At 42.1% G+C, this 17072-nt stretch overlaps 1 protein-coding gene and 1 pseudogene across 1 annotated transcript in view; one reads left to right on the top strand and one right to left on the bottom strand.

Moving 5' to 3' along the window:
• The first annotated feature begins 4871 nt into the window (after positions 1–4871).
• The window catches only part of TMEM236 (transmembrane protein 236), a 35009-nt gene continuing 22808 nt past the window's right edge, over positions 4872–17072 (top strand). The window contains exon 1 of the mRNA XM_047741192.1: positions 4872–5266. Coding sequence (XP_047597148.1) covers positions 4977–5266 — 290 coding nt within the window. The 5' untranslated portion in view covers positions 4872–4976. The remainder of the gene's footprint in view (positions 5267–17072) is intronic.
• Positions 8640–8819, bottom strand: LOC125108033 (uncharacterized; annotated as a pseudogene).

Here is a 17072-nt window from a genome sequence, read left to right as displayed (position 1 = left end):
AGGAGCTTAATGTTGCTATAATGGCATTCTTTTCTTTGCCAGGCTAGCTTGTTCTCTATCCCTGGTGAAGGAACCTACCCTGCCTCCCAATCTGTTACGGAAATTTTAGACTATTTTAGATCCCTTAGAAGAGCTGAGGACGCCTAAGTAATTGGAGGCTATGTCTTGGTCCAGACAAATACCAGCCAGTCCTCTCCAGCCTCCTTTCTTAATGGTTCATATCCATTATGGGATATGCATTTTTGAGGACATACAGATTAGAAAAGGCTGGGAAAGATATTGTAACACTGGGACCTAAGTCTTTGTGAATGCTTGTAAAGAAGCATGGTCTTGGGGTGCCTGGGTGGCTCAGTGGGTTAAAGCCTCTGCCTTCGGCTCAGGTCATGGTCCCAGGGTCTTGGGATCGAGCCTCACATTGGGCTCTCTGCTCAGCAGGGAGCCTGCTTCCCCTCCTCTCTCTCTGCCTGCCTCTCTGCCTACTTGTGATCTCTGTCTGTCAAATAAATAAATAAATAAATAAGAAGCATGGTCTTTTCCTAACATGCATCTTGAGGTGAAGAAACTGCATTCCCCAGGGGCTTTGTTTTCTCTCTTCTCTAGAGACCTTACAGAGCCATGGCTGTGCAGGAAGGAGTTCTGGGGGCTATAATTGGGACCACACAAGGAAATTGAAGCTCACAGGCTGAGTGGACAGATTGTATTGGGACAGGTAATATGTGATTTCTCCTTCTGAAAGGTCACTGTGAGAGCCAGGATTCTCTTGGAATAAAAGATGAGTTAGCCATTATCAAAGCTTGGCACATTCCCCCTACTGCCCACCACTTCTCTTACCCTTCATCTCCATCCATTCCTTCCAGGAGATCTTTCAAGGGCCCATTACGTGGTAGCACCATGCTGAGATACAACCATACAAAGATGAAAGCAAGTGTTCTCTGCCTTCAGGGAGCTTCCCTGGGGAAAGGGAGCTTTTGTAGGGGATCCAGTGCCCAAACTATATAGGGAGACAAGTGCTACAGTACAAGCGTGGACAGATCCAGAAGGATTCAGAAGGTGTTCTGACTCAAAGGAGGACATGCTTCCCTCTGTTTGGAGAAGGAGAGTAAGGAAGGGTTTCAGAGGGGAGGAAACTCTTAGAGTGGGGCCTGCAGGAGAAAGGCTATGCTTTTCCCTCTGTCTTGTGCAATCAGGAATAGGCAATAAAATTCTGTCCCCACTGTGTAGCTGGCAAACAGTTATTCAAGGCTCTCCCCATCTTCTGCTTGCCCTTGGCTATTTCATTGCTCTTTAGTGCTACCATTTAAGGGATAAGTGGAATTTCGATTCATTTATGTTGTTTTTGCTGAGAAGTTAGGGACAACAAACTGGTGGAGGAAAGATTTAAAAAATAGAACATAAAGTTTTTATTAAGCCAGAATTGCTTTGTTTAATTGATTGTTACTAATCTGTAATTACTTTCAAATTTTTATGCTAGTGAAATATCGCAGCTATGCCAATATTAATTAATTGAGAGTGAAAACTCCTCCACCCCACCTCACCCATTCCCCAGGGACAGCACTCTTAGTCTGAGGAGTGTATTTCTGGATTTTTAATTTATGCTTCAATCCACAGTGATGATATTTTAAGACAAAAATGAGATTGTGCCATTCGCATTATTATACATAGCATCTACAGTTTGCTACTCTCTCCTACCCCTCTCCTAACTCTCTATATCATGAACAGTCTTAGGACTAATTTTCAAAGAAATTGTCCTTAAATGCACAGAGAAAGTTACATATGGATATTGCTTTGAGTCAGTAGAAAAATCAATTTGGCCGAAATTCACCTCCTTCAAGAAGCCCTCTCTGATCAACTCTACTTTGATTTTTTTTCAGTCCCTTCTTCTGAATCATCTTACATCTTGTTTTTGTATATGCTTTGGCCCCTGCCCCTAAACATATTCCTTTCTTGTACTCAAGCCCTTTTGGTTGCCAAGACCAAAGACCCCATTCTGTAAGCCTTTTGGTTGCCTCTCGCTATTGATCTCTGTTCCAGTCTTCTCACTCTCTGTGTTGGCTTCTGTGCTAACTCTTCTGTCCCCTCACCACTTGGCTTCCATTCATTCCTTCCTTCACTCAGCAAATAAGTGCTGAGTGTCCCAACATGCCAGGGGGGATGCCCACACGTAGAGTTTGGGTCGCTTTAATCCGGACTCCAGATCATGGCCTCCTGCAATTCCACTTACCAAATTCTCCCTGTGTTTCTTGGTTCAGATTTCTAAGCTGGAGCACGTGGCCCAGCTTACGGAGGGGCATTCTGTGAACCAGGGCCTGTTCATCCAGATGTGGCTGGAGAGGGGTGTGGAGGACTGTGCCCGGGAGAGCCCTTCACAGCTCTGACATGCCCAGCTCAGTCCATCAATGTTCTCAGGTCTTACCTGTGCATTGGTGACATATCCCTAACTGGGACATAAGTGAGGAAGAACTGTGTCTCTTACCACGATCCGCTCGTAGAAAATGTTCATAAGCTATGCTAACACAGGTGCTCTTTTGTTTACAGGAGGTGGGCTTATTGTGTGTAGTGAGCAAGCATCATAACCTCCTTCCTGTTCAGACAGCACGACTATTTTTCAGAGCTTTCTGTGCTGTAGAGAATTCCGGGTCCTATCACACGAACTCTGTCTTTGAAGGTAAAGGTGAAGAGAGATTAGAAACTGGAAGGAAGGGTGCCTGGGTGGCTCAGTCAGTTAAGCCTCTGCCTTCGGCTCACGTTGTGATCTCAGGGTCCTGGGATCGAGACCCACGTCGAGCTCTCTGCTCAGCAGGGAGTCTGCTTTCCCCTCTCTCTCCCTGTCTCTCTGACTACTTGTGATCTCTCTCTCTGTCAAATAAATAAATAAAATCTTAAATAAATTTTAAAAAACTGGAGGGAAATTAGATGTGAGAAATATAAAACGAGTGCCATTTTTAAATTCCCACACATGGAAATAAAAAAAAAAAAAAAAGAGTATTTAAAATGGAATTAAAGACCTAGCCCAGAGTCCTTTTGCTTGGTTCCAGGCAATTTTATTCAACAATTGTCTTCAAATGCCCAGGTCACAATTCCTATTAATACACAAAATTTCTAGAATCATAACACAACATACCACTGATGACTCAAGACAGAGGGCTAGGAGGTTAGAGTCTAGTTTGTATCCAGTCTTAAATATAAAGTTTTGTCAGGGGTGACACGGAGAATCAGTGACAATTATATGGTATTAGAAATGGTGCTCGCATGGTTTTTCTACCCTGTTCTCGGTACCAGTCTTCCAGCTCTCTTCATTTGTTTGAGAGGACTTCCACAAAACATCAGCAGATTGCAAGTTCAAGTTCAAATAAAATAGCTAGCTTGAAGAACCGGCTGACTGACTGCGTTGCAGTGGGCATGCAGGAGGAGGTAATCCTCAGAGCTGCTACCAGAATCCTAGGGGCACCGGGGAGCCAGGCGGCGCAGGGCCCCTTCTGCAAAGGGCCTGCCTGGGGAGAGAGGAACCCGGAGAAATAATGGCGCGCCTCAGGCTGCCAGGAGGCACAGGGGAAGCCATCAAAGGAAGCAAGTGTGTGGAAGGGATCAGAATCAGTGCTCCCCTCAGCACTCTTGCTTCATCCGTTGCAGCCAAGGCTCTCCCCGCTGCCCAGGCGGCTCTGGGGCTCCCCCGGCTTCCCCACCTCCAGGTTAACACTGCTCCTGTCCCTCCTCCACACCAGCACTCACCACCCTTTCCAAATATCAAGGAAGTGGCTCTTCTGTCCAGAAAACATTGCTTTATCGCTGCCTGCCTCACACACACACACACACCCCACACGCAGACGCCCCACCCCACCCCGCACCCACACCCAGATCCTTCATGGAACATTGACATTCTGACCCCAGCCACGTCTTCTAACATCACCTGTCCTTACTTCCTGCCACGGGACACCAGACTCTCATGACGGCTCTAGCCTCCTGACTTCTTTTTTTGTATCTGGAATGTTACTGACACCCCAAAACCTGCCGTCTGTCCTCCTCATCTTTCCCTCCCCTTCCCACAGCCCAAAGAGGAAATTCTCCTCTGTGTTATCATAGCACTTGGGTTATACTTCTGACCACAGTGATTTTTCTCGTTCTCAGGTGTGTTTTGTCTGTTGGACTTTGAGCATCTTTAGGGCAGAAATCTTCTGTCCATTCACCTTCACACTCCAGCAGCTAGCAAAGGCGAGGTGCTCATTTGTAGGTGCTCCCAAGTGGTTTTTGAAAGAAGGCTATTCATGGAGACTGTTGTTGTCTTTTAAATATTTGATACGCTTTCGGACTAGACATGGACAGCTCTTAAGGTGTCAATCCTGAAAACAGGTTTCCAACACATGTTGGTTCCCTCACCAGCAAACTAAAAATATTAATCTGGGTTACATAACAATTAATGTGTAAGAACAGATAGTTCAGGTACCAGGAAGAAATCTGGTTAGGAGGCTGGCAGTGTGAATCCAAACTCCCTTTTCAAACACTTTGAAGAAAAACAAGGGGTACTTTTCCTTGATGAGGACCCAGGTTTTGGGTATCTCTTTTTGCCTGGATTTGCTTAGATAAAAAATCGAGGATCGGATTACAGCTCTTCTTCTCCTTTAACTCTAAAATTTTATGATTCTGATGGTTCCACTTAACAAATGTTAAGTGTTCCATAATTTTTGTGTGTGTGCTCAAGTTGGCAATCCAAGCTACACTGAAAGACCTGCTCCTTACCAGCGCCGCAAAGCATATTCAGAAATCCATTTGACTTTGAATAATGGACGTGCAAACACATTAAGTCATCATCTCCACAACTGTTCTGTTTTTTTAAGAGACCTCGCTCAGCAAGTTGGAAGATCATTGAACCATGGGAGGGTGATAAAAGAATAAAAAGTAACTGATTAGTGATTTCAGGACAAGGAACTGGATCCTCGCTCAGTATCAGTGTCCATACGCTGCTCACAACCCAAGCAGGAATGTTTGATCATCAGCAGCTAGCCTTTCTCAGGTTGGCTTCTGGAAGACTCATCAAGTTCCTGATTTTTGAGCTTCTTGAGTTTGTTGCTTTCGCCACTCCCACACTGGTGATCATGGAACAGTTTGCCACTGCCTATCAAAAGAAAGCGGGTGGCCTCGGGAAAACGCATTATTGGCTCATTGTTTCCTGTTCCATTGCCTATGTGGCTTCTGTGACTCTACTGGTATGGGTTCCCGTTAAAGTTCTCTTATACAAGAAGCATTGCCTTTACAAAAAAATTAAAGGATGGTGAGTAAAATGGTTCTAAAGCAGGGAATCTCTGTGATGCTTTCCAAGACACTTTCTCAGGTACTACAGGTAAGGATGTTCGCGTAGCACAAATGTACATAATGTACGCGTGTTATGATCAGTGAAGAGGACTTAGCACCGCTTCTATAGATATGTTGATAATATGGTATCTTCCTTTAAAAAAATATAGGGACATTTTTCCTGACTGATATCAACACATTAATGTGTTCCTAAGTTTGCAGTTAGCATGAGTCCATGATATACTAAATGTTGGACCTAATTCCTCTGTACACTGAACTGCATAAAGTTATCACGGTGAATTTATAGAAATCATAATTGAGAGATTATAACGTAGAATTTTACTTTTGTGTGAAACAGAGTAATGTCTATTTAGAAATGTTTATATTGCGTTGTTTTGCAGGTCTAAAGAAATCATCCTTTGACCCTTAATCAACTGAGATTTTTAAGCAACTGGTCTCTTTACTTAGATTTTTAAAAAAATAACACTTTACTATGTCAGTAAATTCTTTTGCCCTGGTGTGTGTCTGGTGGGGGGGGGACTGCTGCAGTAACAGTATAGAAATGTTTTAAGTAAATTAAGATCTAATGTTGGTTCAACAGTAATTTGATGACTGTATCACCTGTATCAATTAACTGTAAATAATCTCGGATACTAATATTTTTTCCTTTTAGATCTTCAGATCTGATTTTTACTCATCTGAGATTTCTTTGTTTTCTTTGCTTAGTTAAACCTGCTTTCATACTGATATTTTATTTATTTATTTTAAAGATTTTATTTATTTATTTGACAGAGAGCGGGAGAACACAGCAGGGGGAGGGGTAGGCTGAGGGAAAAGCAGCCCCCTCTGCTGAGCAGGGAGCCCCACACCAGCTTGATCCCAGGACCCTGGGATCATGTCCTGAGCCAAAGGCAGAGGCTTAACTGACTGAGCCACCCAGGGGCCCTAATACTAATCTCTTATTTTAAAGTCAAACAACATCAACATATTTGAAAGCAAGCCCCTGGGAATTTTAACAAGGGCAGAAATGTAAAAATCATAGAGACAACCATCTAATTGTATTGGGAGGGTGCAGAAGGGGAGGACTGACGTGTTGAGTTCACAAGGGATCTCTGGGTGCCAATTTTAGATGTGGGCCTTTCATTTCCCTGAGAGCAAATATGTTGAAGTGTTTCTGGAAATAAACCATTTGGTTGACACTGTGTTTATCAGTGGGGTTTAGGGATTTTCCAAACCTTGACCCAAAGTTTCAGAATTACCTATGGAGCAGGTTTGGAGCTGAGCTATGTCCTTTACTTCTTACACCACCTAGGAGTAACTTTGACTGTCCAGGACTCCTGGCTGGGCTGGGAGTTTTGAGGGAAGGATGGACTATCCAAATGACTCTAGAAACCATTGGTTTACTCCAGCCCAGAAAGGCACTCCTTGATTTTTGTTTTGTTTTGTTTTGTTTTACATTGACTCAAATCCCTAGGACTGTAGGTACTGAGTATCATTCAGGCAGCAAACCTTCCATATCAGTTACCATCATCATCATTAAGTTATAAGTGCTTCTTTACTTACACGTATGTGCTGAGAGATTTACATATGAATTTCATTTCCTTCTATACTACCTTATAAATAGATATTTTCCTGAGTTTATCATTGTTATTCCCGAGAGGGAATTTATGATTAGAGAGGTTATGCAACTTCCCTGGTCATTTAACTAGTGAGTGAGAGGATCAGACTTTGGACCTCCATCCATCTGACTCCGTAATCGGTACTTCTTTTTTTCTTTTCTTTTTTTAAGATTATTTATGTATTTATTTATTTGAGAGAGAGAGAGAGAGAGTAAAGAGAATGAGAGAGGTGAGGATGAGAGGAGAGAGGTCAGAGGGAGAAGCAGACTTCCTGCCGAGCAGGGAGCCCAGTGCAGGACTAGATCCTGGGACTTTGGGATCATGACATAAGCGGAAGGCAGTCGCTTAACCAACTGAGCCACCCAGACGACCCATGATTGGTACTTCTAACCACTCTCCTAACTGTGTCTTTGAATGACAAGGTCCCAATCTGCTGGGGTAAGTTGAGGGTAAGGAAGAGAGTAGCTTTACATTTCTACTCCCCAGTACACATTTTGTTTTACAAATCTGGTCCACGTACTCTCCTTGTGCTAATGAGTCTTGGGCTGTGTCACAGTTACACTTACCATGAATTCTTTGGGGAAATACTTTTCTGGTCTTTCATTTTCTTTGTAGGTGTGGCTGGGCACAGGTGTTCTAAACAGGTATACGATAGGTTATTTAGTTTTACTGCAACCGTGAAACTATTTCCTCATGGCCTCATTTGTGAACACTGTCATATTGCTATCTCTTACTGGCATAGAAGAGAAAAGTTACCTAGCTCAATCCTAGAAGCTTTACACATTTTGTACTATTAAATTAAAGTTTTATGACAGCCAGGTGGGGTATGTGCTAGTATTCTCATTTTATAGATAAAGAAATAGAAACTCTAATAAGTGATTGACTTTGTCAGGTCAAAAAATTTGTAAGTGGTAGAGCTGGGATTTATAAGCCCAGATTGGCCTAAATCTGTGCTCTTTCCTTTATCTTGTATAACTTCTCCTTTATTTTTTTCTGTCTTTGAATGCCAAGTGTATTTCAAAATCAACGCAACTCTTTTGGTGTCATTAAGATATAGTACATCCAAAGAAGTGTATTTGGATATTATATATGATTCTCAAACTTGTGTATATGGGTATTTTAATATATTTAGTCAGGCAGAGTGTTTATCCTAATTGCTAGATAAAGATGATGCAAAAATAATTGGTATTATAGAAGGTAGGAATTGAAATAATGACTATTGAAGAATGCTTAAATAGCTATTTACACAAAATCTTATAGGTCTTTAGTATTTACAGATAGATGGTTGTCCTATTTAAGGATGTCCCTGTAGGTTCACAATGCCATTATTAGCCCCATGAAGCTGGTATTCAGGAGAGAATGAAGAATGTGCCCTGGCCATATAGCTGAGAGGAGCAGACCTGAGTTCAAATCTCAGCTTTTTTTTTTTTTTAAGATTTTATTTATTTATTTGACAGACAGAGAGACAACGAGAGCAGGAACACAGGCAGGGGGAGAGGGAGGGAGAGGGAGGCTTCCTGCCAATCAAGGAGCCTGATACGGGGCTCGATCCCAGGACACTGGGATCATGACCTGAGCCAAAGGCCGACGCTTAACAACTGAGCCACCCAGGCACCCCAAATCTCAGCTTTCACATTGACTGTGAGGATTTGTGTGAGTTATTTAAGTCCTTTGAATCTTAATTTTCTCATGAGCATAACAAGGACAACTGAGCTTTTTCATTTGAAGTGCTGTTTTAAGAAACTGAATAGGATTAGGCATATAAAATTCCAAGCATAATGCCTGGCATGTAGTACGGATTCTATGAATATTTATTGTTATTACCTCAGGCTGAATTTAGTATTTCCATTTAATTAGCAATAATCACGCCTCAGATAAACCTCATTGACTACGATACTGCCACTGCACAAAGCTAGTGTTTGCATTTAAAACATGATCTTGTTTAGGGGCACCTGGGTGGCTTAGTTGGGTATGTGTCTAACTCTTGATTTCGGCTCAGATTGTGATTTCAGGGTTGTGAGACTGAGCCCAGTGTTGGGCTCTGTGCTGAGCATGGAGCCTGCTTAATTAAGATTCTCTCTCTTTCTCCCTCTGCCCCTTCCCACCCCATGTGCTCTCTCTCTCTAATTAAAAATACCAAAATGAATAAATAAATAAATAAATAAATAAACCAAAATGTGATCTTGTTTAATCCCCAGAATAGCTCTGAGAAGTGGTAAAAGTGATTTAAAAAAAAGTGATGATGAAGAAAATTATATGCTATAAGTGATATTCTTCGAATTTGGAAAATCTTGTAGGTCTCTTTTATCCTTTGAGAAAAATGATGGCCCATATAGTGATATCATGAATATCTTATAAAGTATTTGGCACTTATGCAGTGCTTCTATGTTTTGTTTTTTCACTTGACCTGCATGCCAGTGTTGCGAAGTTGACTGAGTAGATATAACTTCTATTTTGTAAGGGAGGAAACAATGCCAGAGATCTTAAGACATCCACACTAAACCAACAGTAGAGTCTAAACTTTAATCCAGTGCTCTTTCCTTTACTCTTGTGAAACACTTCCATATTCTCTTTAGAATGAGTGTTCCTTTTTTAGGATGCCTGTCATAATTCATAATAGACTAGGGAGATGGTTTGAGGAATGAGGAAAAGCTGTTTATGTACACACCAAATTGTATATCCCAGTAAATAAGAGAAATCCTTTCCTGGGCTCTCAGTGAATGTGTGAAACCATTGAGCTACAAAGCTGGTCTGCAACTGGAGCATATCTCAGTGGAGAGGGTACCTGGGGATAGGATAATAACGGAGGACTCGTGGGGATTCCCAGAATGCCTTGGGACCCAGGGATGCATTTCAGGAATTCTCTCAGTCTTTCAGAGTACAATTACCTTGGATCATGACATGTCATGAATTCCAGGAGGTGCCATGTTTGAAACATGCCAATATTTTGGACTGCATTTTACCTTGCTTAAGTCCTTAACCTATCAGACATGCTTTGCTGTTGATTTAAGATAGTGGCAGTAATAGTAGTAGTAGTTATAGTCGTAGTAAAATAAGAGAAGTACTAATTGAAAGCTGCTCAGTAGGAGCACTATGTACCAAGCATAGTGGTAAACGCATGGCCTATATTATTTTAGTTAATTCTCTGACCTTTTTATGTAAGAACACTTAGAGTGTTCTTCTTACAAATGAGGAAATTGGGGCACAGAAATTATAAGACCACATAGCCAGTGAGCTGTGGAACCAAAACTGACCACAGGGTGGTCTGTCTCCAGAGCCTGGTCTCTTGAGGACCTTACTACCTTACTACCTTAAGTAAGGACCTACTTCTTACTACCTTCCTACCACAGTGGCACACACAAGTCATGTGCACAGTGGTAGTAACACCTGGGCACTGCTGGACAGGCTGGACAAATGGAAGGAAGTAGAGCTTGCTCTTTTCAGACCTGGGAAGGCCATCAGTAAGTTACCATGAACTAAGCACTGGTGCTTAATTTACTTCTTCACAGAGCACTCCTCCTTTTTTCAGTGGGTCTGTCCATTTTCTGTTCATTAGCAATAATTGTGTGACATTTGACTATAGGCTTTTTCTTCCTTGCCCCACCATATCCAGTAAATCGGGAATATACTTACTTTTGCTTTTCTCTCCCACCTTCTGAAATAAGTTACCAGATTCCATTAATTCTTCCTCTTTGATCTTTCTTGCACCACCTCTTTGTTCTCTATGACTGTTAACCTCACCCCAGTTAGGCACTAACTTCGAGGGGCATCTTACATGGACATAGTTCCCCAAATTTACCTATGTTCAAATCCAGTATCAGTATTTGTCTTGGTTGTTTTGTTCAAGGAAGCATGAAGAACACTTTATTAACTAATGCTGAGACTCATAAACTTCACCAGCTGGTGTCCTTGTCCTTTGCTTCTTCTCCCCATCATCCCCCTCCTTTACAGTCTTTGTTCACAGAGTAAAAATCTCCTTTAAAAATGTTTTCTGCATATATCTGTTGATGGACATCTAGGTTCTTTCCATAGTTTGGCTATTGTGGACATTGCTGCTATAAACATTTGGGTGCACGTGCCCCTTCGGATCACTACATTTGTATCTTTAGGGTAAATACCCAGTAGTGCAATTGCTGGGTCATAGGGTAGTTCTATGCAGCCACCAAAAGAAATGAAATCTTGCATTTTGCGACGACGTGGATGGAACTAGAGGGTATCATGCTTAGTGAAATAAGTCAATCGGAGAAAGACTATCATATGATCTCCCTGATATGAGGAAGTGGAGATGCAACTTGGGGGGTTTGGGGGGTAGGAGAAGAATAAATGAAACAAGATGGAATCAGGAGGGAGACAAACCATAAGTGACTCTTAATCTCACAAAACAAACTGAGGGTTGCTGGGGGTTAGGGGGGTCAGGAGAGGGGGGTGGGGTTATGGACATTGGGGAGGGTATGTGCTATGGTGAGTGCTATGAAGTATGTAAACCTGGCGATTCACAGACCTGTACCCCTGGGGATAAAAATACATTATATGTTTAAAAAAATGTTTTCTCTACACCATTCCTGCCCCTTAAAAATGGAATCTCCCCCTTGCTTGTACAGTGGTATTGATATTATACCACAGAATCCTAAAGCTAGAAGGCACCTTAGAGTTCTACCACACTATTTCTCACAATACAGATAGACAATGGACGTCTGATTTCAAGGGGAATTCACTAGTTTTTGTGTCTCTAATTCTGAGGATGGTCTTCCTTATTTCTATATAAGAAAATAAAAATCTGCCACCATGAAAGTTCCTCCCCATCTTCTTTGTAGACTTCATGTTTTCTACCCCCCCTTGATATGCCAGTGAATTTGGCCATGGCCAGGAGCTCTACCCAATTCCTATGCCTGATTATCTAGATCCTCCCCCCCACCTTCTTTTTAAGTAGGCTCCATGTCTAGCTGGAGCCCAGTGTGGGGCATGAACTCATGACCTTGAGATCAAGACCTGAGCTGAGGTCAAGAGTTGGATGCTTAATGGACTGAGTCACCCAGGTTCCCCCCATAATTTCCCCTTTTTATTGCTTTGCAAGTGTTCTCATTGGCTCATAATATAAACTCCCCCTTATATGATGATGTTTCCCAAAATTGTGTCTCAGGGTTGACTTTCATCTGAGTGACTTCAGAGGAAAGTGTGTATATTAAAGTTTTTCAAATATTTGAAGGTAGCTACCTCACTCTGCCATGGCAAGCACACCCCATGGCGGTCTGCTAAGTCTTCTGTGGGGTACAGGTTTTATCAGGTGTCCTTGCTCTGTCATTTCTGGACCTTTTGCCCTTTTGGATATTTCCTTGGGATGATAGCTGACTTGTTAATGTTCAGATGATCTCATTGATACTCTGATATCCTATGGATTCAGCTGTCAACTTCAGCTATTGGTGTGATGTATTGACTTCAACTACAACTGTGTCATGTTCATCACTGAGGGTGTGACTTCTCGAAAAACTGGCTTTTATTGCAGTTACCTTATCTTGTGCTTAGGCAACTTCCAGGAACCTGTAAGTGCCATACAGTCAGTGTGTCTTACGTGGTTTTTCATGCCAGGAACAGAGTGTAGTTCACATATTTAACAATAGTTTAGACAAATGGGTGAATGGATGAGTGCAGAACTCGGCTTGTAGTATGAGCTCCCTGGGGTTAGTGTCAAGGAGGAGGGTCATTATTTTTTGTTGGGAAGTTAATGGAAGATTGTGGGGAGTCTTGAAAGACAAGGAAGGGAACTTGGACTTGAAGAGCTAGGTGATAGAGAATGTGTGTGAGTTTCTGAGCATAGAGTGGTTTCCCCCATTATTATCTGACCTACACTTTGTCCATGAAAAATCTCAGGGCCAGAATTCTTGCTGCACAAATAGGAATCATTAACTCATCATGGCTGAGCTCAGTCAGGTCTTTCTTCGTAGGGCTACTCCTGGGGGAGGGAGGGGTCCTTCTTTCTAATTTATTCCAGATACCCCCAGAGCTCTACTGGTAGTGCCCTAGCTCATCCTTCCACCTGGAACTTCCACCTGGTCCACAAGTCCTTCTCCTCAGCTGTTCTGTTCTCTGGTTACAGCCTTGTACTAGTCTTAGCACAAGTACACTTTCAAAGATGTGTCTGTGGGATTTCCAACATAAATTTCATTGTGTGAATTTCCTAGGATAGCTCTTACGGAGTATCACAAGCTTGGGAGTGTAAACAATAGAAATACACAGTCCCCTAATTCTGGAGGCTAGAAATCTGAGGCCAAGGTGTTGATTGGTTCCTTCTGAGGGCTGTGAAGGAGAACCTGTTCCAGGCCTCCCAGCTTCCGGTGGTTTGCTGGCCCTCTTCAGCATTCCTGAACATATTGATGCATCACCCTGATCTCTGCCTCCTCATCACATGGGGTTCTCCCTGTGTCTCCTCACATGGTCTTCCCTCTGTGCGTGTCTGTCTCCAGATTTTCCCTTTTTATAAGGACACCGGTCATGTTGGATGAGGGCCCATGCTGATGACCTCATTTTAACTTACTACCACTGGAAAGGTACTATTTCCAGAATATAGTCACATTCTGAGGTACTGGAGGTTGGGACTTCAACATGGGTCTGCCTATGACAGTCTGCCCTCTGGCCCTGTCCAAAATTCATCTTCTTCTCACATGCAAAATAGACACATTGAAACCGAGAAGGGCAAATTTCACTAAATTTTGAGGCTTGAGAATAATCCCCTGTGGCTGAACACTGTGTCCTCTGGGCCTGTCAGACGGAGGCTCCATGCTTTTCCTGGCTTCTGGGTCTGAGGAGGAAACCTTTGGGCCACTGGTGGCAGTGGTAGCCTCTCAGGCCTCTGAAGCACTGTCAGAGTCATTCTTCCCTTTTCTTGAAAGATAGTACACGTTCACAGCCAAATAGCTCTAGCAGCCCACTTCCTGCCTCTTGAATCCCAGAAGGCTAACAGCTTTCCTTCCTTTTTGTCGAATCTCTGTCCCCTTTTAGTCCCAGCTGGCAGTGGCAGCATTTCTGCTGAGACAGGTGATTGGATTCACAGGCCACACCCTTAGTATCCTCTCTAGAACATCCTCTTTCATTTTTTAAAAAGATTTTATTTATTTGAGAGAGAGAACATGAGCGTCGGAGTGGGGCATGAAGGGGCAGGGGAAGAGGGAGAAGCAGACTCCGTGCTGAGCAGGGAGCCCGATGTGGAACTTGATCCCAGGACCCCAGGATCATGACCTGAGCTGGAGCCAAACACTTACCCCACTAGCCACCCAGGCGCCCCTCTTATTTTTTACACCATGGATAGACAGAAATTTCCAAATCTTCAAGTTCCAGTTCCTTAACAGTTATTCTTTCTTCAGTTTCTCTTTCCACTCTTGAATTTTGCTCTAAGCAGCAAGGAAACACCAGGCAGTGTCTTCAGGACTTGGCTTAGAAATCTCAGCTAAGTATCTGAGTTCATCAACTGTGAAGTTCTACTCCGTACCCCGCAGAACACAGGTCCTCCAAGTGTTCTGCTACTTTATAGAAAGGATCACCTTCCTTCCAGTTTCTAGTAACACTATCCAGTGTGCTGCCTGAGTCTTCACCAGGAACACCTGAACATTCATGTTTGTAGCATTTCTGTTCATGACAATGTGCGTCTACCAGTTCTGGAGGCTGGAAGTCTTGGGTCAAGGTCGGTTGGTTCCTTCTGAGGGCTGGTGGTTCACGGGCACTCTGGTGTACTTGGCCAAGCATCATCTGGCTGAATTTATGCCTTCATCTGCTGTCTCCTTGTGTCTTCATATAATCTTCCTTCTGTACACTCTCCTAATTTTCCCTTTTTATAAGGACACTGGTCATGTTGGATTAGGCATCACCCTAATGACCTCATTTTAACTTCTTACCTCTAGAAAGACCCTGTTGCCAAATAAGATTACGTGGTAAGGTGTCATGAGCTGGAACTTCAACATATCTTTTAGGGAGGAGGCACAGAATTTAACCCACAACCCTTATTCATAAATTATAAACATATGTTGGCAGTCAGTCAAGATCTTAAAATACAAATTATCGGGGCGCCTGGGTGGCTCAGCGGGTTAAGCCGCTGCCTTCGGCTCAGGTCATGATCTCAGGGTCCTGGGATCGAGCCCCGCATCGGGCTCTCTGCTCAGCGGAGAACCTGCTTCCTCCTCTCTCTCTGCCTGCCTCTCTGCCTGCTTGTGATCTCTCTCTGTCAAATAAATAAATAAATAATCTTAAAAAAAAAACAAATTATCATTATTTCTGGTTACATAAAACACAGAACTTGGATTGGGAACAGGTTACATCATTTTTTCACTAACCTCTAATTGAAAGCTATGATTTCTTTCCATTTTGAACGTTGGTAACAAATCACAGTAGTGTTACCAGAACCTGTAATTTCATTACATAGTCTTTTCATATCACATTACAACTGTTGCAGATACTTCATCAAATGGGTTATGAATGATTTCAGTTTCCACTAGATCTTGAGTACTCCAAAGGAAATCAGAAGACAATGTTCATAGATAGGCACATATATTACTATATCAAAATTGTGAAAGAATTTGGGTAACTATTTCAACATAATTGCTTGTTTTTTTTTAAATTATGTTTTATGAAAGGCCCATAGGTTTTACCAGATTCTCAGAAGTTTCACTGCACAAAAATTGTTCAAAAACATTTTGCTAGCCAGTGAATGTAGTGAAACCACTCAGATAAGTTTCCTGCTTCCATGGAACTTAGTTTGGGTGACTGGCAAAGAGGAGGAATGTGTAAAACGGTACACAAGAAATAATCAGCAGAATTTTCAGATGGCCATAGGGCTGTAAATGTATATAATTCTGTGTCAGACATGGAAGATCTGGGAGTAGAGAGTTGCTGGCAAAAGGAGAGCAAGAGTACAACTAACTTGAAGGTGGGGCGGGTTTGCTGTGATCAGGAAAAACTAGAAGGCCAGTATGGCTGGAGTTAAGAGGTTTTTGGGAGAGAAGGTCATTCTAAATGAGAAAGACAGTGGGAGAAAGAAGAGAAACCACAACATATAGAACATGTAGGCTAGAGTAATAGGTTTCAATTTTATTCTAATGACGTTACTCGTGCCTTGGTGATTTTTTAAAATATGTAAAATGCACAAGTGTATGTATTTTATGAAAAATACACAACATAAAACTTACCATCCTAATCGTTTTTAAGTGTACAGATCAGTGGCCTTAAGTGCATTCACACCGTGTCCAGACCAACTAACCATTCGCAGAGCTCTTTTCATCTTGCAAAACTGAAACTTTGTCTCCACCAAACACTAACTCTCCATTCACCCCACCCCCCATCATTGGAGAATTTTTGGTAGGGCGGTGATAATCATGTTTTACATTTTAGAAATATAACTGCTCTTTGGAGACAATGTTGCTAGGCAAGAATAGAAGCACTAAGAGGAAATTGGTTAGGAAGTCAGATGAGCTATGATAACTCATGACCTGCAGTGTTAGCAAAGGATGGATTGAAAACGTGTTTTCAGTAAATATACTTGATGTAAACCAGACAGCCTTTGATGATAATTGGAACAGGTATGGGGAAGGATGTGGTCTTTTTCAGGCATGTTAAATCTGGATTGCCTACTAGACATCCAAGTGGAGGTACCAATAGAATTGGTCATACAAGCCCAGAACTCAGGCGTATTTACATTTATATAATACTGATACTGATTTTTTTGAAAAAAGACATTTAGAGATCATAAGAGATAAACCATGACTTCAAGTGAAAACATTTGGGTATTTCTTACTCAAACCAAAAAAATCATATGTAAATATATATATATATATATATATATATATATATATATATATGTGTGTGTGTGTGTGTGTGTGTATGATAATGTATATGATATTTTATATATACACACACACACATACACATACATATATACATATATATACAATATTCAGAAGCTATGGGTAAGTAGGTGTTATTTAAAACCATGGGATTGGCTTAGGTAATTGAGGGAGAAAATATAGATAAGGAGGAGGGGTGGGAGTAATCCCTGGGACATTCTTATCTATTTTTGAGTACAAGCTGAGTAGAAGGCTCTAGCTAGCTTTAGAGAACCAGGTGCTGCAGGAACCTAGATCTGGGCTCAAAAAAGGAGGCAAAGCTACCCCTTAAAGGCCCCAT

Source organism: Lutra lutra, chromosome 8 (genome assembly GCF_902655055.1).
Source record: "Lutra lutra chromosome 8, mLutLut1.2, whole genome shotgun sequence".
NCBI lineage: Eukaryota > Metazoa > Chordata > Mammalia > Carnivora > Mustelidae > Lutra > Lutra lutra.
Note: the sequence above shows the minus strand (reverse complement) of the source record. Positions and strands in the feature narration are given on the sequence as shown.